The following is a 27,576-nucleotide window of genomic DNA, read 5'->3' as shown; positions in this document are numbered from 1 at the left end:
AGACGTTAAGATGCGGTTATCCGTTTGAATGGAGGCTGCGCACAAAGTACTAATTCTTTGGCGTATAACGATCAACCATGATGTGAACAGTCATCTGAAGATTAATTTTGAAATGTCTGACATTGTAAAGTTCGACTACAGTAAAAGTTGTAAAATGCATTTATTTGTACAAAAAACACTTCATTTTGTTATTAAAATTGTGGTTATATAAATTTATTTTTTTTAAACATTTTTTTGTTCGTTTCAATGCCAATGTTATCATAAACTATGTTTCAATAATATTATACACATATTTTATTATATTTCATCCAAAAGAAGAGGCTGATTTTTCAAGTTTTAAAAAATCAAGGTGTTGCAATACTTTTTTCCATGTGTATAGAAAAAAAATCTGATGCAGCAATTGAAAAGTGATTGTTGAATGACATAACAAGTTCAAGAGACACAGATTCTCAATTCCATTGCACAGATTTCTAAATAGCGACAAGGTCTATTGCCATCACATGATGCATGTTTAAAATTTCCATCACCTGCCTATTTGTGCCCATTCATGTTTTCCTATGTTTAGCCAAGGGTGACCAAACTTCACGGGAATAATGTATGTATAACCTATAATAAGAAATCTTCCTGTTAAGTAGTTTGTCATCACCAGACTTGTTAAAGGTCAACACAAAATATTCTACTACTGTGGATTCATTTTTTATGCCCCACCTAGGATAGTAGAGGGGCATTATGTTTTCTGGTCTGTTCGTCTGTTCGTCTGTCCGTCTGTTCTTCGTTAGTTCGTCTGTCCTGCTTCAGGTTAAAGTTTTTGGTCGAGGTAGTTTTTGCTTAAGTTGAAGTCCAACCAACCTGAAACTTAGTATACATGTTCCTTATGATATGATCTTTCTAATTTTAATGCCAAATTAGAGTTCTGACCCCAATTTCACGGTTCCACTGAACATAGAAAATGATAGTGCGAGTGGGGCATCTGTGTACTGGGGACACATTCTTGTTTTTTGTTGGATACAAATTTTCGTGGATTTCATTGGAACAGGTTAACCATGAATTTAAATGTTCAATGAAATAAAATTGTTCTATTGGCTATCAGCAGACTGTGGCAAAACCACAAAATATAACGAGACAAATGTTTGAGATACAATATACAGAAGGATTTGTTTTGATAAGATTGGTTAATTAAAATGTCCCTGAAGTTAAGATGATGTTTCACAGCTGTAAAATTATATAGTGAATCAAATTGATACTTGAAAGAATTACATTTAATATATTAAATAGAAAAATTAATTTGAAATTTTATATTCTACAGATCCCGAATTGAACGAACATTTTGGTAAGTAGGTCATTATAGTACTTTTCTTCTTAATCCTTTTCTCAAAAAGCGATTTGAAAAAAAGCTAGTGAAACAAGGTGATGTTGTTTTCAACTACGACATAAGATAAAACACTCCATAGTCAACTTGAACACAAGATAAAACACACTATAGTCAACTCAAACACAAGATAAAGAACTGTTTTCAACTTGGACACAAGATAAAAACAATGCAATAAATATTTATCTCAGACTCAGATAAAGTAATGCCATATTCAACTTAGACACAAGATAAAGTATTGCTTTATCTAGCTCAGACACAAGATAAACTAATGCCTTATTCAACTCAGACACAAGATAAAACTGCGATATTCCAGACCTGCCAACTTTTGAAAATCTCCATGGGGGATTTAGCGCGCGACCAGATTTTTTAAGGGTTACAATTTTAGCGACTTTTCTGTGTGCATTGTTTTTTTACTCCTAAAATAGTCTAAGTTCTCTTCTCTTTTCTTTTGGTATACTAATGATGAGCTTGTAGGCCTTGATTTCTTTTATTTGCATGATTCTTGTACTAATAAATTATAAAATTGACAAAATAACTGAAGAAAAGAGAAAAATGGCATTAAAAATAAAGGATTCAAAGTAGAGACCCCCCCTTTTCCGCATCCAAAGACCTTCTTATCTATGATCCTTGACTCAAAAGACCTAAAACTACATGTCCTAAAGTTAGAAGGATGAAGACAGATTTTGATTTAGTCTTACTTATGGTCTTGTCAGTATCAATGAGAAAATTGATAAAATTTGAGTTATCTTTCTTTGTATTCAGAGGTTCTCTTACCGGCGGAGGCTTATACAGTAACACAGTAGAAGGTACAAAATGGCGTCGATTTTAAATCAACAGACACACAACGTCTGGTTTCAAAAATAAAACGGATTTCAAGATAAATGATGTTTTCTTGAGAGTTCATTACAGTTCTCATCTTTCTATTAATTGTGATTTTTTTGTGGAACTACGGCAAATGTTGCAAATTGTGCTTGTATGATAAATTGATTAAAATTGAAAGGCTGTTTGACCAAATTTGTGTATACAAATTAATTTTGAGGACTGATACGAACCATTAGGTAATCTGATTACATACAACCACTAATTATGACACCTGATGTGACTGTTGATTAGCGTAGGGTCGTTAACTTGCCATAATATGTCCCCAGGTAAAATTATAGATCTTTTTTAATTGATAAGAAAAACTTCAAAATCGGTAAACAATAACTTTTTCGGGTATATTTGGTGAAAATCGGGATTTTGACTAGTTTTACGATCCCGATATCGGGATTCGGGTTGAAGGATAAAAATCGGGATGATACCGCGAAAATCGGGATAGTTGGCAGGTCTGATATTCAATTCCACTCCAGATAAAGTAATGTCATATTCAATTCGACTCAAGGTACAGTTATGCCTCAATTAAACTCTTGCACAAGATTAAACAATGCAATATTCAACTCAGGCACATGATAAAACAATGCTATATTCATCTCAGACTCTTAGATAAAGTAATGCTGTATTCATCTCAGACACTAGATAAAGTAATGCTGTATTCATCTCAGACACTAGATAAAGTAATGCCGTATTCATCTCAGACACAAGATAAAGTAATGCTATATTCATCTTAGACACTAGATAAAGTATTGCCATATTCATCTCAGACAGTAGATAAAGTAATGCTGTATTCATATAACTCAAGACGAGAGAAAAAAATTGCTTATCAATCATAAAAATTATATTTTTTGTCTTCCAGATTTCATAGAAGATTTGAACAGACTAATTATAGGAGCTTTAGAATGTGGAGATTTTCATGCTGGTTGCTGGACGTTCAAAGTTCATTCCCAGGCAAATGTATCCCGAGATCTAGACAGGAGGACGATAAGGGCATTACTGACTGCTTGTGGGGAAAATAATTATCTTGTAGAAGCTAAAGAACTTTACAAGATTTGTAAGGCTAAATCAGCATACCCAATACAAAGTATTGAAGCTCCACGGACAATTCATCTTACGTCTGTAATGACCTATGTTGAAATCAAATTAGAAGTAGAGTCATATTTAGAGTGGGTTTATCGTCATCTATGTGACATTCAGATGGAGGGTAAGGTTTTGGAGGTCAAACATTTCTTTATTCGTGCGCAATTAGAGTGGATTAGTGATCCAGTGGCATACAAAATGCCATACCTATGTCGTGTGCCAAGAACAGAAATGGCTGCTAATAACATGGTATTGAGCTTATTCTTAGAAGAGTTTGGATTGGGTGGAAGGATAGAATATGAAAATCAGAAGTACTATATCTACATCTTATGGGAGCATGTGAGGAAATGCCTTGAAAAGTTAGATGCACAGGGTAGGCCTATATAGTTCATTTCAGAAATAAAGATTATTTTAAAGTTGTTCTGATGCATTGTAGAGAAATGAGTTTAGGTGAAAACTTTTATCAACAGCCTGAGACTTTAATACTTATTTAGCACTTTATGCTCCACCTACAAAAGTAGGGCATTATTATGTTTTCTAGTCTGCAGTCTGTCTATTAGTTCTTAGTAGGTTTATTTACCGCCAATATAGTTTTAACAAATTCAGAAATTGTCCCTCAAATATACCATTTTGGCTTATTAGACTTTTTGTGAAAGATTATATTTAAACTTCAATTCAGTTATTGTGCGGTACGTCTAAACACTGCTAAGGACTCCTTAGTGCACTAAGGACTATACAATGCCACTAAGGACTAGAAGGACTACTGTTATACATGTTATTTTTACATGTTATGTTAGAGGTTGATATTTAATGCATAAATTTCAAATTTTATAGAAAAATAATCATAAATAAAAAAGATATTCAACATTTTCTAGACACGTGCCCATTTTTCTTTGATATACCGAAAATCAATGAACCCATTGACACGTGCCAAATAATATAACAACTGATTAAACAATCATATTCTTTAATTTAAGTAATTAACAATTGTATCGAAAAGATTAATACTTGATTATTATAATAAAATGTGTTGTTCTTATTTAAAATGATTAAAAGGACAAATAAATTTGCTTTTGTTTTATTTATTTCCCGACAAAGTTATTTGCCATAGGTTTTATCTTTGATGTGCGCCAAGAACTAATAAGTAAGAGTGTGGTCAGCTTGGTAAAATGTTTATGTAAGAGACATGAAGACAAAATGAATAAATATATTTATAACTTTTTTGTTTTTATTTTAATTCCGTCAAAGATGCGTGTGTATACAAATGGCTTCACTAAAACATGAGTAAATTAAAAAAAAACCTATAAATCATGACTTTTATTTTTCCACGGTCTATTACTGCTATATACGTACTAGTACGAATAACGATTGAATTGAAAAAAAAAAATCATTTATGGACAAATAACAATTGTGAATCAATAAATCATGTGTTCAAAACGGCGATAAACTGGAAACCAAAAAGCATACCAGAACTTGTGAAAATTCTGCACGAACTAGTCAAGCTGGAGTTTGCCGACTTAAGACTAGCACTGTACAGCCAAGGCAATTACCTGCTGTTTGGATACTATAAGCGCCACCAATTATTGTATCAATGCTGGCTTACAAAATCAGCTGATCAAAAAGATCGTCTTTTTCATAAACTTATGAAAGACAGTGACAAGTCCAGATTGACTGCAGAAAAAGAAAAAAACTGTGACAAGTACTCTGTATGACTTTACCATGCCATTACCCCAAAGACTTGCCAAGAAACCATGCCAAACAAAAATACCTAGGGTTGCCCGAACACAGCCTCATCCTTATATCGTTGATATGTCAAGTCAATGCACTATTATTGTCTATATATTCAGTGCTATGAAATGTAATGTAAATATCTGTATAATATATGTATATATATAATCGCCTGCACTGCAGCCGTCCCGCTAGACTACACGACCACCTGGGCTCTCAAAAAAAGAGCTTTCGCTGGCCGTGTGTTATCCCGGCGAGGGAAGAACCAAAAATTTGCGAAAGCAAATTTACAGATCTAACATTGTTGGATTGATGTTTAGACGAGTTGTATATACATTATGTACACAGCCATGTATCACCATCATTGATGGCGATCCGATGGATACATCTGTTGTAGGGTTGTCACTGACTCAGAAGTACTTATAACTATAATTATTTTCTGTGACTGTATCTTACATTAATTTGTAGGATCCTTTACTATAGATAATTTAGCTGATCTGTAACAATAACATCTTCATGCCTTAAATATCATGTACTGCAGTACGCCGCTAGATTAAAACTGACGTGAAAAGGTAACACACGGCCAGCGAAAGCTCTTTTTTTGAGAGCCCAGGTGGTCGTTTGGTCTAGCGGGATGGCTGCAGTGCAGGCGATTTGGTGTCACGATATCACAGTAGCATGGGTTCGAATCCCGGCGAGGGAAGAACGGTCATCGTAGCGACTACCAATGCAAGCCAGACCTCCCTCTTAGTCGACATTTGATATCCCCTGGCCACACTAAGACAGATCTCAATCGACTGACCATTACTATCATTGACCACAACTCTGCTTGGTCTAGGGAGGATAGACTTACTCGGGAAAGATTTTGGATTAGAAAATTAACAACTTTGGCAGCAAATGGGATAAATGAAAAGATGTAGTTCGAAACCATGCAGTGCTTCACATCTGGGTTATATTACTTATTAATACAGTCTCCGTTTCTATTTCTTTACCTTACTCATCTCTAAAACAAATCTGTTGAACATAACAATTTAAATTGCTTAATTTTTTGAGGGATGTATAAGTACCAAGCCACGTCCAACTATTTTACTTTAGTCAAAATTTGTTATTATATTTTAACGGCCGTTTGTTTTAAACATCGCAGACTCTAATGTAACTACACTACAGTTGTCAAATCTGAAATATTTAGAAATTTAGACCGTTCAGTGCTGTTTATTTGGAATTCTTATTGACGCAATCTTTCTTGTAACAACATAATATCGACACCGTTAAAGCTTTAAAATTGTGCTAGTTCACATCGCACATTATTATTTTTATTTAAAGCATATATGTGAACTGTCTGATGTAATTAGTCATATAACCTATGTCATATTCAACAAATTTTTAGAATGGTGCAAGCGTCTTAACTGATGTTCGGTTTGCCTTTTTTATTGTATAAATTTCAAGATTTAGTAAATGTTTAATCTAAGAAGACTTCAAGATGATTCATTTAACATCAGAATCTGACTGACGAAGGATATCTGTTATCCGAAATATTTATAAATAATTACATTTATAGTTCCTTTTTATATCATTGGTGTTGTTATGTACACTTTTTAGGCGTTTATATAATTTATTTTATTGTGTACATGTATCGTTACTTGTAACGATCCAGCTCCCACCTGGGAAAAATCGTTGACTATTATTCAGACGTTTGATATATATATATATATATATATATATATGAATGTGAATTAAAATATTTAAGAAATATATATATTCTGTCATTTATTAATATGAACATCTAATTAAAAAACCTTCATTAGATATAATATATTGTTCTGGAGACAAATTTATTATTTACAAGAAATAATTACAAAATACTTCTTCATTCTGTTAAAAACCACATTAATAGCATTTCAACAATTCATTTATTAGTATCCAACTTTACCAATCTTGTTCATTAAACACAACAAATACCATGATTTCCATGTAATCAGTTATGTAATTTGATACGTGTCAAACGGTTCATTGATTTTCGGCACATCAAAGAAATACAGGCACGTGTGTAAATAATGTTGAATATCTTATTTATCTATGATTATTTTTCTACAAAAATTGAAATTTATGCATTAAATATCATTCTCTACCATAATATGAAAAGAAATTATATGTAACATGTAACAGCACTCCATCTAGTCCTTAGTGGCATGTTATAAGTCCTTAGTGCACTAAACACTCCTTAGCAGTGTTTAGACGCACCCGTTATTGTGTCACAAATATTTTGGAATGCGTATCAAAAAAAGTTTTGTCAGCAGTTGTCTTTTTCATATCTTTGTAAATGGGTTTTACAAATTGAACTTTAACTAATATATATTAGTAAAATGACATATTGTAAAGATCTTGTACTTTTTTTTTTAGGGAGACGTCAAGGATTTAGAATGCGTGGAGCCTACAATAGACCACCCTTAAAATGATCGGGAATTAAATTGAATCAAGATATACCTATGACTTACAGTATATGAATAAATGAAAGCCCAAGGAAAGAAAACCATTAACTGGTAGCAAATACCATTGGAATTGTGAAATGGTGATAATGTTACAATCATGAAAAAATGACATGACCTGTGACCATATTGTTTATCATATTTATATGTAAATAATTAATAAGTCAGTCAAACAGAGAAAACTGCCTATATAGATCAACATATTTTCTGAAAATGTATAAAATTAACATCAGAGAACATGATATAATTTTCAATCTGCCTAGAACTGTCATGGTAGCACAGATTATCATATCTGTGAATGCTAGATGTAAAGGGTTAAAGACGAATAGTAAAAATCAAAATCCTTGATATTGTACATGTGTGTTGCATTTGTTTTGAGAGTTGAAAAGATCATGATAAATTTGTCTTATTTCTGAAAACTCCCAAGACATTAGGTGCTATTTACTACAAATAATTGTTAATGTGCTAAATACTCAAAATATAAGTAAATGTGCTGCTTCCTCAAAATGTTGGTAATATGAACTTCCTGTTTCCAAATGAATTGTTTAGTATGCCTGAATATATGTGTTTCGTTTGAATTGTTAAAATTTATACTTGTGATACATGATAAAAAAAAATGTGTTATAATTTGTTCAAATTTTTCCTTTTTTTGTTCATTGATTTTGCTTTAAAAACATGTTTAATAGAATATATTAGTTACTATAAAGATGTATTCATCCAAAAAATGATTTTGCAATTTATAAAAAATTCTGATCTTCATAATTTGACCCCAATCAATTGGTCTAGCATTTTTCAGACCAGATGACTTTTAAACTAATAAAATAGATTCACCTTCCACATGTAGTTAATAATCAATAATTCTACGCAATTTGACTTAAGAAGCATTCAAGAAAATTAAAAGCTTAGAATTTTATAAATAGGAGTATTCAATGAATATATCCTAAACAAAATTTTACAATATAACAGTTTGCACAGATTTGAATGTTGGTACATTGTGGCTTCTACATTTTGCATGGTTTGTGTCAATATATTTTTTCTAACAAATATGCTCCTTTGTTAAATGGCATGTCTAAAGAGAGATAAATGAACAGTGTCAAAGGGTATGTCAAATGGGAGATAACTGTACATCAAGTTACAATAATATTCTTATGTTGTTTATAATCATGCCAAAAAAAGGTTCATTCAAAGGCAGATAGTAGTTATCAAATTAAAATGGTATCCTATGAACTTTAATTTAATGCATGTACCATTCTAGTAAAAATTTTCAATAATGTTTTGAATATTTTTGTGAAAACTGAAACATTCACAGATTTGTATTTTGATTGGTATCAAATTTTCCTGCTTGATATTGTATTAATGATTTATTACAGGTTAAAGTAAAAAGTATGTTGAAATTTTGCAAGGAGTTGACTAGATTTTTAATTATTTTAAAAAACAAAACAAAAACAGTTGATCATGAAACTGTGATAATATTTAGCATTTAGACTACAATGGTAAATATAAAACCTGAATTGTTAAGAGGAAATACTTGGGGGGATGTAAATAATATGTTTGGTATGTCTTATTACCATTGCATTTGATATTATTTTATTGTTATAATTTTTTTTTATTTGATGTTTTTATTTTATCACTGCCAAGATATGGTATCATTACACAAGATGTCTTATTTTTCTTACACAGATATATTATCAGTGCTAATAGCAATTTGTCAAATGTTTTATGGATTTACATATACATTTTTATATGGGTCTTGTGAAACGATCATGGTTAATATTTTTCTTTTCTGAGCAAAAATGGTGTATTAAATGGTGTTTTATAACTGATAACTTTCTACTTGATCAGTATTGTTATTTAAGGCCAATTTATTGGATACATCGAACAATTTTGAAGATGTATGTTGGATGTGTTTATATAGATGAAATGGAAGGATGGCTTGTTATAATGTTAATATTAAAATTGAAAAGAAAGAAAACTAAAGTCGTAAAACAAAAGAGAGAAAGAAAAGTTTAACATTATTCTTTTCAATTTTATTGTTTAAAAAGTACTAGTCAGCATTATTTTGTGTAAATATGTGCATTAAAAGGCATGAAGATTTTCCATTATTGTTGTTGATACCTTTCTGTGTTTTATATATGGTGCTAATTGTCTGTGTAAGATGCAATGATGGATCAGATGTAACAATTTTTTATCTTTATTTTCCATTAAAAAAGCTTTTTATTAATGCCTTTTACTTTTTTTGAAAAAAAAGAAGAGAGAGATACCAATGCAAGAGGACAATCAAAATCCTTGTCAATTGATAAAAGACAACACAATGGCCAATCAAAAACTTTGTCAATTGATAACAGACAACACAATGGCCAATCAAAATCCTTGTCAATTGATAACAGACAACACAATGGCCAACCAAAAACTTTGTCAATTGATAACAGACAACACAATGGCCAATCAAAAACTTTGTCAATTGATAACAGACAACACAATGGCCAATCAAAAACTTTGTCAATTGATAACAGACAACACAATGGCCAACCAAAAACTTTGTCAATTGATAACAGACAACACAATGGCCAATCAAAAACTTTGTCAATTGATAACAGACAACACAATGGCCAATCAAAAACTTTGTCAATTGATAACAGACAACACAATGGCCAATCAAAAACTTTGTCAATTGATAACAGACAACACAATGGCCAATCTAAACTTTGTCAATTGATAACAGACAACACAATGGCCAATCAAAAACTTTGTCAATTGATAACAGACAACACAATGGCCAATCAAAAACTTTGTCAATTGATAACAGACAACACAATGGCCAATCAAAAACTTTGTCAATTGATAACAGACAACACAATGGCCAATCAAAAACTTTGTCAATTGATAACAGACAACACAATGGCCAATCAAAACTTCATTGATTGAAAACACAACACAATGGCCAAAGGATAATCACTAAAAGACATCATAAGATGTGGTATGATTGAGATAATAGTCAACTTTCAACCAAATAACAAATGATGTAGAAGTAAGCACTATATGAATGAATGAATGAATAAAAATAGAGCGTAACCTGAATATATACAATATAATGTACATATAGCACTATAGGACTCTGTGCATCCTTCAACCATGAGCAAAACCAATACATCACAGCAAACTATAAATGACCCTGATGTTAAAATCTGTAAACAACAAATAATTACCACTGAATTATAGGCACCCTGACTTGGGATAGGCACACACCGAATGTAGCATGGTTAAACATTAATGGAAGTCCAACTTTGAAAAAGTGGTGTATTGCCACAATCTAAAAAACAGTCAAACACAATATAAAGACAAGAGTGAACACACTGAAATGTCTTGCCTACTTTACTGACCATTGATATTATCACATAAACATAACATGATGGTAAAAGAAAATGAGGTCAAAGTCAAATAAACCAAGCCAGATATACATGTATCCCTTTTAATCATTCCATGTACCAAATATAGATGACCTATTGCTTATAGTATATAAGTATCGGACCAAACCATGAAAACTCATATTGTACAATGAACCAGGAAAATGGTGTCAAGGTCAGTTAAACCCTGCCAGATCTACATGTACACCTCACAATTATACCAAGCTCTAAATATAGTGAACCTAGTGCACATAGCATCTTAGAAAGAAACTACTTATCCAGGACAAATTAATATTGACAATTCAACCATGAAAATGAGGTAGTTCAGATGGTAATTCAGATGATAACTGCCTGACAGACATACATCTTACAATCATTCCTGGCCTTAATTGCATACACAAAATGTAGTCAAGCAATTGCTTCTAGCTCAAGAACAACACAAAAACTTTACATTGAGCAATGAACCACAAAACCAAGTCGAGGTTAAATACAACATGCAAGACTGGCATGTTTATTGTTAAATATTTCCATACACCAAATATAGTTGAACTATTGCATACAGTATTAGAAAAATAGACCAAAACACAAAAACAACTTTATCCACTGAACCATGTAAATGAGGTCAAGGTCAGATGACACCTGTTAGATGAACAACTTAAAATCATTTCATACAACAAATAAAGTAGACCTATTGCTTACATTTTCTGAGATGGACTTGACCAAGAAATACTCAACCTTGTTCACTGATGATTGAAATAAGATTGAGGTCGCATAAAAACTGTCTGACAGACATTACAACCCTACAAATACCAAACATATAGTTGAAGGTTACAAAAGCTATTCTTTCAAGTGGTCACTCTAGTCATGAAAGCGCGGTCAAGGACAATGGACATATGACAGATTGAAACTTTGTAACATGAGGCATCTATAAGCAAAGTATAAAGCAACCTTCTACCTAAGACTGTCCTTCTGAAATATTAAGCTTTTTTTAAAGTAGTCAGCTCTTTGTCTAGCAGAAGTTGCAAGCTCAATAAAAACTTATGATTGAGCAACACAAAGTGCAACAAAATACAGTGAAAACATGTTTGTCAGAAGTGTCAGAAGCTCCAGTTTAAGACATGAAAAGAATGATACACGAATGACAACTATTGGGGGTAAGGGGAAAGAGAGATTTTGGAAATGAATGTATGTAAGACAGCTCTCTGTGATACAGGATGTGTTCAGTATCATTATTCCAGAACGCTTCAGACAAAGGACATTGCTTTAAAAAAAAAAATCATTTAACACTATTTATATATTAAACTCTGTGTGGTGAACCAACGCCTTTGAAATCTTTTTGGAAGAGTCCCTGAAGTGAATACCTTGGTATGTCGGGTTGTCAAATCATGCAAGAGAATGCAATACTTAAATAATATTCTAAATTGACAACAACATTTAAATTGGTCTGCAATTTTATTATCTAAGGTCTACATGTTTCACGTACCAGGCAGGCGTCTTCAGGACAATTTATATACAAACACTGTATTAATTAAATTTGGGGTAATTATTTAATTTGGAATTTAACTAAATCATGGATTTCATGGATATTTACATGTCAGAGCTTGTTACCATGGAAACAATAGACAACCAATTAAATATCAAATCATGGAAAAAAATCCCATGTAGCACACAAACCTATTGATAAATATAAATCCTTTGCACCACACATACCAAGTAAGGATTATAAATCCTGTGCAGTGCACAGATCAAGTGAAGAAAATAAATCCTGTGCGGCACACAGACCTGTCGAAAAATTGTAACAATTCATTCTGCCTGAGGTATTCAAAGTGGTGCATATAAAGTGACGTTATAATTAACAATGGTAGGTATTAGTAACATAATGGTGGTTATTATTGTACAAATAAAAATAGAATGATTGAAAATAGATTTAAAAACGAAGTGTTCAAGTTATAAATAGATTGATATTAAAAATGTTCTGTATATGGTTAGCATACGGTGGTGTCACTGGTGCATAGGTCGATTATGCTTTCATCTTTAGTTAAGTCTATCATGGAGGTCTGGCTTTTCTTTGAAGATGTGTCTAAATAATTATAATTGTTTGTTGTGTACTGATCCCAGCTTTCATAATGATGGTACGTCTGTTGGTGGTAGGATTTCTTTTCTGTTAATTAGCCGTAACTATTGGTACGATATTCATTCCAGTCTATTGGAGTGGTTTGAATTTGAGAATTAATTGTACTATTTGAATCCGATAGGTATAGATCATTTTCTAAAATTTCTGATGTTTTATCTTTCTTTTCTGGGTAGGTCACTGCTGATTTTCCGGCGATAATCCTAAATGTGGGTTTCTTTGTACTGTCCCATTTACGTGCCTCAAAAAGGTGGCACCAATTTTTCAACTTGGATGGCCATCTGTTTTGGTGTTCCTGTAGTTTTCTAATACTATTTATATATATTTACAAATCAACAACTATTGCATACAAAGATATCAAAATATTTATTTATTTAAAACATTTCAGTCATGATCATATAACAATCAATATATTGCACAGTTATGGAAGACATAGAATGAGAATCTTATCATACAAACACTCATAAATATATAAACACACACATAACTTTATTACTTGGAAACAGGAAAATTTATGAACTAAAAAAAAAGGTGGCAACACAAATACTGGTAAGGTATTTCATTGAAAAAAAGTCAGATTGAAAGGGAAATGTTGCAGAGAATAAATCATATATTTTTCTGTTTCTAAAAAAAATATGCGTCTACAGTTCCAGTTACAATTACCTGTTTGGTCCAAATTTTCACCATTATAATAAAAAAAAAATCTACTTTTAGGCCTTATAATTACTGGTTGGTGGTGCAAATTTACTGTTATTTTTTTTTTTAATAAACTGAAGAATCAGAAACATACATGTATACAGTAATTAGCTTTAAAAAGCTTATAAAAAAATCAGTAACGCTGAAAATTATTCTGCACTAAAGAAATCATCATCCAACTTATACATTCCAATCCAGTGAAATTATCTACATGAGAAAAAAAACATTGAATGAGACATATCAGTCCACTGTTATTGACAGTGCTTTTATCTCTGTTAATGTCTGGTGTATGGAAGTATCCTCCTTGCTTCCCATATGTTCCGATAGTTCTGTGTACAATCTGACAGATTCCGCATTCAAGGCAACCTTCAAACAAAAATTTTGTAAAAAAAATAAATTGTCAAATGTTAAGAAACTAATTAAATCACAGTCTTAGGCAAAGGTTTGGAAATGGTCTTATTTCCCAGTCGTCACCTAAAAGGGTAATTATCAGGCAAGGATTTGGATAAGGTCATGATTTGAAACCAGATTATTCAGTTCACTGCACACTGTAAAATACAATGACGATGAGGCATGGTGTCAATCTTGCTAAGGTGACTTTATAATTCTTACATTGCAAGCATTTAAATCTGTTTTTCATTGATCACTTAGGAATTTAATCTAAGACCAAGAATTACTTTAGAAAGAGTCTTTTGCAGAACATTTGCTTGCCTTCAGATAGTCTATTTTATTGGCAATGATAAAGCAATATAGTTAACCTTAAATAGTCTTCATCTGAAATAAGGAAAGTTGTAACAAGGTTTTCTGCATGTTATATAAAAATAAATCCATATATTAATCAGTACTGATTGTACAATGTATATAAAAGAAACAAAATACAATTTGATATGAGCAAACAAATTCATTGCCTCATCCCCAAATAATTAAAAAAAAACATAAACATTTTTATTTAATTGTGCTTCAAAATGCATTAAAAATAATATGTGTGAATAAATGATTAGTTGATCATCTGTGTTCAACACCACTTTACCCACTATAGGCTATATCATGGCAGTCAGTTTTTGTTGGTGAAGGAAACCAGATTGCCCAGAGAGAATGACTGTCCTTTGACTGGAAAACTAACAATCAAGATTTGAGTTGAATGCACCTGCCACATGCAGGGTTGAACTACTTAAGCCAGTTGGCCACCTAGTCTCCCTATTGGAAACAAAGATCATTTTATAACCATCTTCACTATGTTGCAGTATGAGTGGTAAAGTAAAATATACCTGTGATTTAATCAAGGATTCAAGAGAAGGCTGTATATAGTCCGTTCTCATGTCTATAAACTTGGGTATATCTTCCTTTAAGGCATTATTTTGACTTGTAAAATCTTCTTTAGCTGATATTAATGACTTCTTACTCTGGAATATAATAGAACATTTAGAACAAATGTTGTGTATTATCTATGAAATCAAAGGTGCCAATGAATAGATGATAATGATGGATGGCTGCTTATCGTCCTTTGGTAAATTAATATGAATAATAAGGACCAGAACATGTAAATGAAATATTAATATTAACACTGCTTTGTATTAGACTGACACGCTGAGTTGAATTTTAAACATGCTAGTTCACAAGGTAACAATTCAAGGAAAATATATCACCTGACCCCGACACATTATTCTGACTCCTAGCAGACCAGTCTTTTCTCTTACTCTTTAATGCAGTGTGATTAGGGGAGAAGTAGAAAATAACTAATTCAAAGTCTTTTGATGAATAGATGACAACATCATATACATGAACCAATAACATGATATAATTGTATTTTGATTACTTTTATATATATAAGTATGCCTCATTTATTATTATAACTTTCTATGAGTTTCATCTACCTACACATAACAGAGTTGACATTTATTTTGTTATCATGTTTAGGCCTTTTCGATATTGACCCTATCCAAAATATTTCATGTATTATTCTATTTTAGTCAAATCTGTTCAAGGCATACTTGGTGTCTATTCCACATAACTGCATGTTCCTTGTCTACTGAAATTGAAATATCATATGTTCATGATGATAATATATCAGTAAATGTATGATTTCCAGACATCAAAATAATGTGTACTCCTGGAAATGATGTGAAAAACAAAACTGACAAATTTAAGGAAAATAGTATTATTTTTCCTTTTTGAATGTACTTTTTTTAATCTTGACTTGATATATGAATATGTCTAAGTACACTTACAGTTTCCAATTTAACTATATTCTGTCCTGTTCTCTCTCTCTCCTGATATTTCTCTAGTTTGGCTTGACTTTTCATATATTCCTGAAATAAACAGAAGAACTACTTTTATTATACCTCAGTTAATATTTTCCATATAAAATAAGTACACAATATTTTCACTATTTTTAAAATATCGAGCGTTGAACTATTGGACATGTCAATAGTTTCCAACTATTGGACATTGCTGAAACTATTTTAATCGCAAGCATCATTATATGTTGAGGAATTTCAAATGCAGTTACGGGATTGGATAATGTTGAGAATAACGCTGGATTTACACCGTCAAGTTTTTTCTATTGTATCTAGGATTCACGTCAGTGCGGCACGTAGCCTAAGAATTCAGAATATTTATGAACGTGAAACAGTATGGTGTTTTTCTGCTTTTTATATTACGATAGGTGGTTTGGTCCTGAAATTTATTGTCTGTTGTCTCTTTCGGTATAATAAAACACTCGCTGACTGTATATTCGTGGAATAGTAGGTTTATTGTCCTGTTGGATACAACTATTGCCCTTGGCTACGCCTCAGGGCAATAGTTGCACCTCAGGGAAAAATAAACATACTATTCAACTCATACCCAGTCAACAAGTATACAATATTCAACATTCAACATTATATTACATGTATTAAGATCTCTTTAAATATTAGTTTTAATGTTTTTTTTGCTTCTAAAATTAAATTTACCAATTTTTTTTTTGGAGACCATGCCATCACTGTGTTGAGTCAATATTTTGTAAAGGATCCCATCATATTACATCTTTGAATAAAGATGTATTTATAAATATTTGTAATTTCATATATTTTTTCACCTGGGAGCAATACCTAAAATAATGTTTTAATCTAGGCTTATATAATGTTTTTACCTGTAAACTTTGTTCCCTTTTCTTTATTGCAGTGTCAATACTTGGGTACACCCCATTTAACCTAAAAAAAAATGTTTGTTACAAAGTGAAGTTTAAGCATAAACCTACTTACTTTTATAGTAGATAATTCCAAAGACATTAATTGTGTAGATTAACGACATTGACTGCCTATACAGGCCTTGTAAATCTGGTACTTGAACATTAGTACACATAATGTTTTCTTTATACTGAGAGGGGGTTAGCCAATTATATTATCAAAAAACATAAATAATTTATCTGACAAGCATCAAAATAAATGTTTTGCAGTGAGAAATATTAGATTTCACATGTATCAACCTACTGTACAATTGAATAAGCAATAAATTTTCTATGAAATGCATAATTTATCATACTTTTTCACTGGCTCAATAACTGTTTTCTGTACTGTTCCATTCTGGAAAGAAATGTGCACAGTCATGAGAAATTAAAAATATTTTGTTATAGCCAAACCAAATTTTATTATTATATTATGTAGTGGATCTAATTTTACCAGTAATAGTCTTCTCATTATGAATTTCACCTGAACACATCTCAACACAATTAATCTAAATCAGCTTTTTAACTACAAACACATAGACTGCAATGTCAGAATCAAGACTATTAATCTAATGCCTGTGTAGGAAGAGTGCAACACTATGTACCTTAAAGAACCCTGCAACAACTAAGAGTGGTCTAAGAGTGGTCTGTATGTGGCTTGTTGTAAGGCACAATTTCTACCTCTCTCCAACATAACTTTCCAATGGTAGTCTAAGCCCACAAATTCCCACTTGCAGTCTAACCTTGTATTAACTGTTTTAAAATTTGTTCTCATCATGGTAATACATGAAATATTTTCCAGTGGAAGTTTAGTCATCAGCAGCCAATCAATCATACATACACATTGAACAATTTAAGTTTATATGTCTTGTGTAAGTATTAAGAACACCCATTGTAAGTTACTATAAACTGAGGCCATAAAAAAGAATAGGTTTGTTTGCCCAAACGCTACCTACCCAGAAAAAAGCTGCCTTCTCAAATTCTTTTATTGTCCTGATTTGAAGAAGTTTTTTTTTAATCAGATAGGCATGAAGACTAATAAACACCCAATACTTCAATTTCTCTTTTTGAAAAAAAAAAGAAAATGCCTACCTACATGTACCTACCCACTGTCTCCTTTGGGTAGGGTTTGGGCAAGCCAAAATATTTTTAATTGTGGCCTGATTGATCATATATTTTTATTGTTTGCTTGCAAATTACTAAGACGTTTTATGCCAAATCCTAGCCTGGATAAGTTTTAAATATATGAAGTGATCTATACTCTTTCAACATTGAGCCTATTTCTCCAAGATTGAAATTGACCAAAATGAAATTATGTTAATTCAGTATTCCTTAAACATGTTAAAGACCTTAAATACCAATAACTAGTCAAAAGAAATATGATTAAGAGTGTTCCTGGTTAAATGCAATTATTCAAACTAGATTTTTCGAATGTGCCAATTAGAGGCAGATAATGCATTTAAACACTAACCAACTCTCTTGTAGATTGAGCTTGTTTTTCTACTGTTTTGTTCCATTCCTCTATCTGTTTATAGAACTCTGGTTCAGACTGACAGAGTTGACATGACAGTAGATCTTGAGTTATTTTGTGTTCACTCCCTGCAACAGCTGAAACAGTTTCACAACCATTATGCTATTATAAATAGTAAAATACATCATGCAGCATTCATCACTTCCATACATTATTTCTTTTGGATTCATAGCCTTCAATGCTATACCTATACAATGTATACAAGGAAAGAATCAATAAGAGCATAAAATTTGTCAGTGTCAAGCCATTTTCATCAGATTTTTACAGTTTGTACCACATTCTATACATGTGTATGTGCCTATGCCATGTTAGAAGCCTGTAATTCAGTAGTCATTGGTTGCAACCTGTTATATTGGTTTTAATTTCTTGTTATGTACCAAATCAGGTCATTTTTTTTTTAAATGTTTCACATTTTGTAAATGTAAGGACCTTTTATAGCGGATTATAAGGTATGAGTTTTACTCATGGTTGAAGGCCATATGATGACCTGGAGTTCCTCAAAGCAACATTATTTGGACTCTGTTGGTTAGTGTCTCATTGGAAATAATACCATATCTTCTTATTTTATAAGACATGTCATGAACAACTGCTCTTTATTTGACTATACCAAAATAATTATTACCATTGTTTGCTTCAACCCATCGTTTGGCATCTTTTTGTAACTTTTTACTGGTCTCACCATGTCTACAAAAAATAAAAACTTTCTATGATGATAGCAATGATTACTTTGGGCCAGTAATAACCTAAATATGAATGCTGTGTAAGAAAATGTCACTTGCTTCCACTTGCTGTTTACAGCTTCAAATATCTATTCCATTAGATATATATTATTACAGTAATGATAGACATGATAATATAGATTTCTTTATGAATTATTATATATAATTTAGGAAATATTCGTGCAGAATAAATTCCTGTATTTTCCTTTATCCTGTTTATGTTAAATACAAAGTTGGACAAAAGACTAAAAAGTTAGTTCAGTCATCACACAGATCTAGACCAATTAATGGACTAACTGACCAAAATACAGATTACTACATGCCTATTAGATCCTTATTGTTACATTAATTATATATATATATATTCATATTATGTACTTGAGAAAAACATTCATTTTTTTTTCTAAAATAGTTTCAGATCTTATATTTTAACAACAGTAACTAGAATAACATGTACATCATGCTTATTTCATTTTTTCTATATGATATAATTGCATTGAGACAAGATAATTTTCAGACTTACTGATCTAGCTTTTTTATTTCTTTAACAAGTTCTCTTTCTTCCTATAATAAAGATAAATAAAATAGATGAAAATAACAATAGAAATGTTTCTCAAATTTCAATTTTAAAATAAACAATTGAGCTAGAGGTTAAACTAAGAGGAGTAGCTGGATTAAACCTGTGGCTAAAAAAGTTAACTTTCTACTAATAAATGCCTCTATTTATACTCATTACATGCATTAATAATAGCCCTTTCAGCTATCTATAAGTATTCTGTAAACAGGAAGTCGATAAGTAATGAGCAGTGATAAGCTAAAACTTATCACACAGTGTAGCATGTTTACAACAATATCAAGAATATTGGATTTGAAGTTCATAAGTAAAATGTTAAGAAATTCATAAATAATTAAAACGGTCATTATGTGGAAGAATATATACAAGTATTATGTAAACATGGTACAGTAAACAAGAACTTTACTTTGAAATTTTAAACAAAAATCAACTTACAGTTCTAGATATCACACTCTTTTTTGGAGCTGTATGTCGGCTGAATGGATTCCTAAAAAGTAGTCAACATAATGAATTTATCAACTTGATGAAATACTTTTTGATTTAGTTACTTGATGATATTCTGTTGAATTTAATTCTAAAACAAAATTCTGTAATATTTTCCATTAGTTCTAGTTTGCTCCAACATGGATCTTTGATTGTACACCAAAAATGTTGGAAGGAAACATAAATATATGAAATTACTAGTTTTACTAAATTTACTGTAAAGTAATATCCATTTTAGCTTCATAGATACATGTACATATGAGATACATTACAATTTATCATGCAAAAAAATTGAGATACATGTACTTGGATTTTATTACATATATTATAAGCCTTTTATCTTTGAAGTATTTCATAATGATGAGAAACTATATATCTTTAAGATGTTTTCCACAACAATGTTTTGCACAATATAAACCATTTATATCTCAGAAAAATTCTGATCTAAAGAAGGAAATAAAATTATTTTGAAATTCTTTAAGCTTTTGAATTTTTGGTACAAAAATGTAACATGCATTCTTATGAATAGATACAATGTATAAGAAAATGTGGTATGAGTGCCAATGACACAACTCTCATTCTCCATCCAAGTCACAATTTGTAAAAGTAAACCAATATACTGTACATGATATAGGTCTGACATTATTGTATGATTTGTTGTGAGAGACTAAACAAATAGAAATTGTTCATGTGTTCTATTAACATGATTAAAAACAGAAAAAAAGTGCCTGTAATCCAGTATGTATTGGCTTTAGATGTATATGTATAACATGTATAAACATGATAAAGAAATGAAAGGCGAGTTGTTAGAATTTTCTGGTTCTTGGATCTGCAGATATAAGAATGGTGCTTGATGGTATTTTGACCAGATGAAGTGAGATCTTATTTATAATTACAATGGGTACAAATTTAGTGTGTTTAGCATGTCAGAGTTACATGTACTCATACAAATAGATCACTTTCGAGTTCATCCGTCACCGGCAAAAACTCGTCAATTATGCACGCCTTTATGACGTCATTTACCAGATAGAGGGGGTCGCCTGTATCCCTGCACTATTTACGTTCATCAAGCGTCTTAGTGATCGTCTTTGTGCAGGATAAACTAGAAATAATGGTTGATCTGTAGGTACTTACTGACAATTCCCTAATGACAGCAGTGTTGATTGTCAATTTTGAGAATTCAATTTGCCGAATAATTCGTATAATATAGAATTATAGTTTTCCAACCACTCGCTCAACATTGGAAGGGAAGTGACGACGCCCCAAAACGCACAAATGACGGTGATAAAAGCGTGTGTAATTGACGAGTTTTTTCCGGTGACGGATGAACTCGAAAGTGGTCTATTGGTTACTATTAAAGACATACTAAGTAGCTCCATTTTACATTCGATCTTTGATATATATTGATTCTGCTTTATCAGCATGATCAGGGTCCAAGTTTAGGGTGGATAAGTACATTTACTTGCATGGTTTGCATTACTATTGATATGATGGTTTGATGTTTAGTTGTAGGAGGCCAAGAGTTTTGTTACTTTTAGATGTTATATCATTGATGATTAGATTAGTCCTATTTTAGATGTTCTTAAAGTGTAATACCAAATTACAAGGTATCACTATCAATTATATATGCAGATCATAGAGACTACAATGTAATGTAAATGTGTGATTGCAAAGGTTGTAAGTATGTTTAGTTGGTTGTTTTTCTGTGTGAAAGACACATGTAGGGCTGTGCATTTGTCATGATGAAAAGCCATCCACTAGCCCTGTTCCCATTTTGCTACTGCATCAAGATCCGCCTGAAGTATGTTTCCGTCACTTTGGGATCTAATTAGCCTATATCAGTAATATATATTATTATTTAAATAATACAACTACAGTGGAGTCCCCGGTGTCCGCGCGGCCCCTGTTATCGCGCATTAGCTGATTTCGTCATATCAACACAGTAACACATACAAAATCGTTGTTGTTATTGTTTTATCCTTCCGAAGGGATAAAAAAGAATAAAATTGATAAGTTCAAGAATTAATTAATAATTGAAATCCCGTGATTTACCATATTTGGCCAATTTCCATTAAAAAAATTACATCATCAGATAAAATTAGTTTTATTTACGTCAAATTAATATTAGATTGAAATAATTTTTGCTCTGCATCCTTGGAAGTGTGTTTGGTACAAACTGAGCTATATTTCGTAATATAAAATCTTTCCTTTATTCCAAATAAGCTATTTTTGGAAGGCATGCGCGAAATTACCGGACATTGGAGGAACTCTCAGAACAGGGGCTTCCCTAATTTTGGACACACATTACACAAAATCCAGAGGATGAAACCATACAAACAGAAGATTTTATGAAATAAAAGTATATTATGAATGTGTTCACACAAAATTATCCAATTATTGGTTTTATCAGTTGAATGAAGTGAAGTCATAAGTCTTAGGTGCGCGGATACACCGGACTGCACCGTATCTGCAAAGTGCCAAACCAGTTTAGGGAACATGGAAGATAATTTAAGACAAATTATGTAGACGGCCCAAGACCCAAAATAATATTTTGCATAAGAGAGTCCAAATATTTATTCTTTTTATGACGTCTTGCAAGGCTATTTTAAAAAAAAATAATCTGGGACGCCTTTCAAAATGGCCTTGCAAGATCTGATGTCATAATAGACCACTTTCAAAGTTATGGCTGGGACAGTGTTTGATGACTTTCTATTCATTGTAGACATTATATTTTATATTTGGATAATAACTAACTTACCAGCTCATTGTTTTCTCATTATATATCTTGAATCGTCAGTTTGCAACTTTATTTCTAATAGTATGTAAAAATTTCAAAATAACAACAGATTGGGTAGTTAACATGCAGGGGACGTATTACAGGTTTTTATGAAAAGAAGTAAGTTCATCGGAGTTTCTCAGGGTTTTATCATAGAATTATAATCTACATCAACGACTGAACATAATCCGAATGACCAAACTTACGAGAGAAGGATGTTTCCTTTACCTGGTGCAAAGTAAACGCTCATATGATCTCTAAAGAGTAAAATAAAAAAATAAAGCAGGTGATCATTAGTGGCAAAGTTCCGGTGCAAAATATCTCAGCAAAATATAGTTGACACATGCATTTTGTGTCCGGACACATGGACACAACGATAAATTACAAATATCATGAATAGTAATCATAAGTAAATGTCAAATATGATCTACAAATAAAAATGATCAAATACTGTCACCCTGATCTGATATGTGTTATAAATAGTAGTCTCAGCCCTGATATATAATTGTTAGCTCAGTTATTTGTCATGTTTGTCTCTCAGCTCCGTTTTGTTATTGCTGAAAATGATATGTCTAGCACAAAATGTATTATTGTACTGTATCGTTGTCAATATAATGAAATTATATATCGACTGTCATACAAGTGAGATGTTTATAGCTAGCTATAAAACAAAGTTTAATACTCTATTTTCTACAAAAGAAAATGCCTGTACAAAGTAAGGAATATGATATATGTTATCCATTCGTTTGATGTGTAAAAGTAAGCTTTTGATTTTGCTATTTGATTTAAGTCAGTGTCTTTCCGTTTTGAATTTTCATCTGAGTTCGGTTTTGCCAAAGTTTGTGACTTTACTTTTTACCATATAGAGACATCAGTGACCGCTGTGGATAGTAAACTTGGAATTGGAAAAAAGGGGGGGGTGTTAATGTCCTGTCCCTACTCGAAGTGCCCGCTATGTAAAAACCTAGGGGTGAAAATAAGTGCTGCATATTGTAAAGATTGTATATATATAGTTTCTATGGTATTCCGCTAAAACCGGTACATGTAAATGGTTACATATCGAGAAAAAATGCATTTCAGTCGACTGATTTTTTATCATTTAGACTGAATTAACCTGAAAACGAGTTAATTGACTCCTCTTTTTAAAATGACATTTGGCTTGATTATGTACGAAGATTATTTGTGCCAAATTTTATGAGCAAATCACCGATGAACTTCTTTAAATTTTATAAATATACAGTAAAAATTGCCGTTTTATGACTAAAATCTTGATGTGATAAAAATGAATGAGGGGGGATAGGAGGGGTCCTGATCCCGAAATCCCGGACTTAAAAAAACGAAATCCCGAGGTCCCGAATTTAAATAAAGTAAATCCCGACGTCCCGAAATCCGAAAAAAAGGATTCCCGGATCCCGAAAGGGTCAATCCCGAAATCCCGAGCTTAAAAACACCCGATCCTGGAGTCCCGATAAAGGTCCTATCCCCCCTCATGAATAATTATCATAGAATTGTTGCATAAATTCAAGTTACACTTATGTAGAGAAGATATTCCAGATGCTTTTACAAATATCCGATTGTTCTTAATATCTTTTGAAACAAAAAGGTTAAGTATTAGATCTTTCCAAAGGATAGAAATGTTAAAAAGAAACCGCAAATGCCTACAGATTCGTCCTCTTTTATTTCTAAAAGTAGCACATGAAGGTATATTTTTTTCATTACATCAGAGACATGTATTATATGTCTCTGATTACATATATTTTGAATTGACTATCTGTATATAGGTGAAAAATAGTTTGTATGCCAATATCATGAATATATGCGTGGTTTTTTTTCGACATTTAGTCAAATATCCCATTGTCAAAGATGTCACACACTGATATGACTCGGCAGTGAGAGAAACAACATTACCTGCCTTGAAATCTTATCTTATTATGTTGTAAAACGTTAACGCCATAAGAAATATTATTTGTGTCATTTTCAATAAAGGGATTCTGTTTTTATGAGGAAGAGCCCGAAAGATCTGTATTTTTTCAATGCTCCAATGGCTCAGTCCAATGGATGTCATCAGATTGACTCAGTGTAACGTATGCAAAAGTCGGAATTATCAGATATTGAAATGGTCAGGTCAGTCTGCCACCGAAATGGCACTGGTACGGTAAATCTATGTGCTTTAAAGGAAATCTGAATATGTTATTTTCTCATTATGATGACGGTATCGCCGTTTCAAATTAGCAGAGACATGTATTAAAAAGTTTACAAATATTCCTGATATGTCTCTGATATTATAATGATTTTAAAAATCAAAGATCAGTTATATCTTGATTAAATATTTTATCAGACACATGTAATATATTATATAGCTTTGGTTTTCATGAAAAATTCGAACAACACCGGGACATAATATAAGATCATAAAGTAATACCAGTCACATTGAAGACCGACAACACTGAGTTCAAGAGAATTTGTCTTTTTGTTATTTTGTTCATTTGAACCAAGAATCAATATAGTTTTTATCTAGTCATGCTGAGATTACCATAACACATGTGTTATAGTAATCTCAGAGTCATGTTAATTCAAAATAAGTGTTTAAATTTTTTTATTCATTAAAGATCATTACTTCTTCACATATATATCGCATCATATTCCGGAATTTGATAGGGTTATACCCGTTTATTGATTTACAGTTTAATCAGATTAAAAGCGTCTGTCTGATCAAAATGGTATCAAATATTCAGAAGGTTGCACAAACTGCTTATCGTTTATTTTCACGGATATGTGGCAATTCTGATGTACTGTTAAGTAGTCAGAATGTCGGACTTCTCACGTCGATGATGAATAACATCAAAGACAAAGATGTCAATTTTGACATGGCGAAGATTTCATTAGAATCTGAGACCCCAGTATCTTATATTGACATTTACGAAGACCCGGTAATGACAATGGCAATATTTATTATCCGCGATGGTTGTAAGATACCACTGCACGACCACCCAGGGATGTATGGATTTTGTAAAGTTCTTCATGGAAGTGCACAAATGAAATCGTTCAGTGATCCCCAAAATTTCAATGGTAACCCACCTGAAAACATTGTCAGTAAAATCAGACCTTACCTGAGACACTCAATTAAACCGGTGGTTCTAGAGGAGGAATCCATCGTCAGTTCAGAAGACAATTGTTGTGTTGTAACACCTGATCATGGGACTTATCACGAACTTATAGCAGTAAATGGACCTGTTGCATTTTTAGACATACTTGCACCATCATATGATCATTCTACTGGTGCCCGAATATGTCAGTATTATGAAGAAATAAAAGGACAAAATGAAGAAATCAAACACCTTGGAAAACCCCTAATATGGTTTACACCAATAAGTCAGCCAAGTGATTTCTGGTGTGATCCCGAAGAATATGAAGGTCCTTCAATTGTAGATGCTTTAAAAGAAATAGTTTAATATAAATACCATGCACATTTTACAATGTATATAATTTATATTAATTTAAAATAAAATATGTCTAGTAATTTATATTAATAGTTTATTTGGATAATTATCATGACTATACAGGATGATCCCACCATTTCTAATTGTACAGTAACCATGGTACCATGACAGTGGGTCTCGTTGGGGTCTAAGCGTGACGCGGGATTGCCGATTTTTGTAAGCATGACACGTGAAAGTCAAATTATTGTGTCATGAAAATGGGAAATGAGGTCTAGCGGGACCCGGGAAATGACAAAAAATGAGAATTGCTTACGTACATAGTGTAAGCAGGATACGAGATCTGACAAAACAATAAGCGGGATTCGGATTGGAACCCCCATGAGACCCCCATGACACATGATTAACTTTAATCATCTGGTTCTCTGAAATCGAAAAATAGGCAAAGCCAAACAATTTTTTTAAGACCATCAGCCAAAAAGAATGAGACCTTCCCACAAAAGTGATAGCCCATATAGTTTGGCAAACTTGGCCACCATGACCACAGCAGGAATTGTTAATAAACTCCTGATCAAATCAAATTATCCCCAAAGGCACCCAGAAATTAAAAAATAAATACAGATAATGATTGTAAATTTGAGAGCTATGACTCAAACTGGTTGCACATGAACTCGGTGTTTATCATGTTTATGTAGGATGTAAGAAATACATAACCTACCATTTAAAAAAACATTTAATTTGTGCCCATGTAAGATGAGTGTCATGCTCCTATCTCAAAAAATCTGAAGACTCTAGATCTTCAGCATTATTTAATAAGAATAGATAGGTTCATTCAAAGCTGTTGCTGTGGCTGATCTTTCTAACCACAATTGTCCCTTTCTCAAGAATTTCTTGTGGCAGTTAACTTTTTACTTCTGTGTCCCATTTCACTCCATCTTAAAATTCATTATCAATTTCATTTTATACCCATTTTAGATTTAATCCTAGCTGTGTTTGTGAGCCAAATTTCGTTCCTGTGAAAAAAGTTCCAGTGGAACTATTATCACAGGAAATATGTTCTGGGAGAACTTTTTTCATAGAT

At 32.0% G+C, this 27,576-nt stretch overlaps 3 protein-coding genes across 9 annotated transcripts in view; 2 read left to right on the top strand and 1 right to left on the bottom strand.

Moving 5' to 3' along the window:
• The window catches only part of LOC139520817 (uncharacterized), a 78,822-nt gene extending 69,062 nt beyond the window's left edge, over window positions 1-9,760 (top strand). For 6 of the 7 annotated variants that reach the window (XM_071313788.1, XM_071313789.1, XM_071313787.1 and 3 more), the window contains 3 exons: window positions 1,307-1,330; window positions 3,105-3,698; window positions 7,454-9,760. In XM_071313788.1, coding sequence (XP_071169889.1) covers window positions 1,307-1,330; window positions 3,105-3,698; window positions 7,454-7,509 — 674 coding nt within the window. In that variant the 3' untranslated portion in view covers window positions 7,510-9,760. Of the gene's footprint in view, window positions 1-1,306; window positions 1,331-3,104; window positions 3,705-7,453 lie in introns of all 7 variants that reach the window. The other variant, XM_071313784.1, reaches the window with a different exon arrangement.
• A 3,661-nt stretch (window positions 9,761-13,421) lies between these two features.
• Window positions 13,422-23,179, bottom strand: LOC139520816 (bridging integrator 3-like). The gene is made up of 10 exons (XM_071313782.1): window positions 23,041-23,179; window positions 20,235-20,286; window positions 19,749-19,789; window positions 19,129-19,190; window positions 18,447-18,583; window positions 17,293-17,333; window positions 16,901-16,961; window positions 15,999-16,079; window positions 15,039-15,173; window positions 13,422-14,136 (listed from the first exon to the last, which is right to left on the bottom strand). Exons 1-10 carry the CDS (start codon window positions 23,046-23,048, stop codon window positions 14,011-14,013), a joined length of 744 nt encoding a protein of 247 aa, XP_071169883.1. The 5' UTR covers window positions 23,049-23,179; the 3' UTR covers window positions 13,422-14,010.
• A 2,580-nt stretch (window positions 23,180-25,759) lies between these two features.
• On the top strand, window positions 25,760-26,527 carry LOC139518553 (2-aminoethanethiol dioxygenase-like). The gene has a single exon (XM_071310044.1). It carries the CDS (start codon window positions 25,776-25,778, stop codon window positions 26,508-26,510), a length of 735 nt encoding a protein of 244 aa, XP_071166145.1. The 5' UTR covers window positions 25,760-25,775; the 3' UTR covers window positions 26,511-26,527.
• Window positions 26,528-27,576: the final 1,049 nt, after the last annotated feature.

The sequence above is a fragment of the Mytilus edulis genome, chromosome 4 (assembly GCF_963676685.1).
Source record: "Mytilus edulis chromosome 4, xbMytEdul2.2, whole genome shotgun sequence".
In the NCBI taxonomy this organism is placed as follows: Eukaryota; Metazoa; Mollusca; class Bivalvia; order Mytilida; family Mytilidae; genus Mytilus; species Mytilus edulis.
Note: the sequence above shows the minus strand (reverse complement) of the source record. Positions and strands in the feature narration are given on the sequence as shown.

Coding starts and splice junctions, on each gene's coding strand:
- LOC139518553 (XM_071310044.1), top strand. CDS start 25,776: ATGGTATCAAATATTCAGAAGGTTGCACAAACTGCTTATCGTTTATTT.
- LOC139520816 (XM_071313782.1), bottom strand. Junction 16,962..17,292: donor GTTATTGAGCCAGTGAAAAA/GTATGATAAATT, acceptor ATTTTTTTTTAG/GTTAAATGGGGTGTACCCAA. Junction 14,137..15,038: donor AATCCTTGATTAAATCACAG/GTATATTTTACT, acceptor TTTTGTTTGAAG/GTTGCCTTGAATGCGGAATC.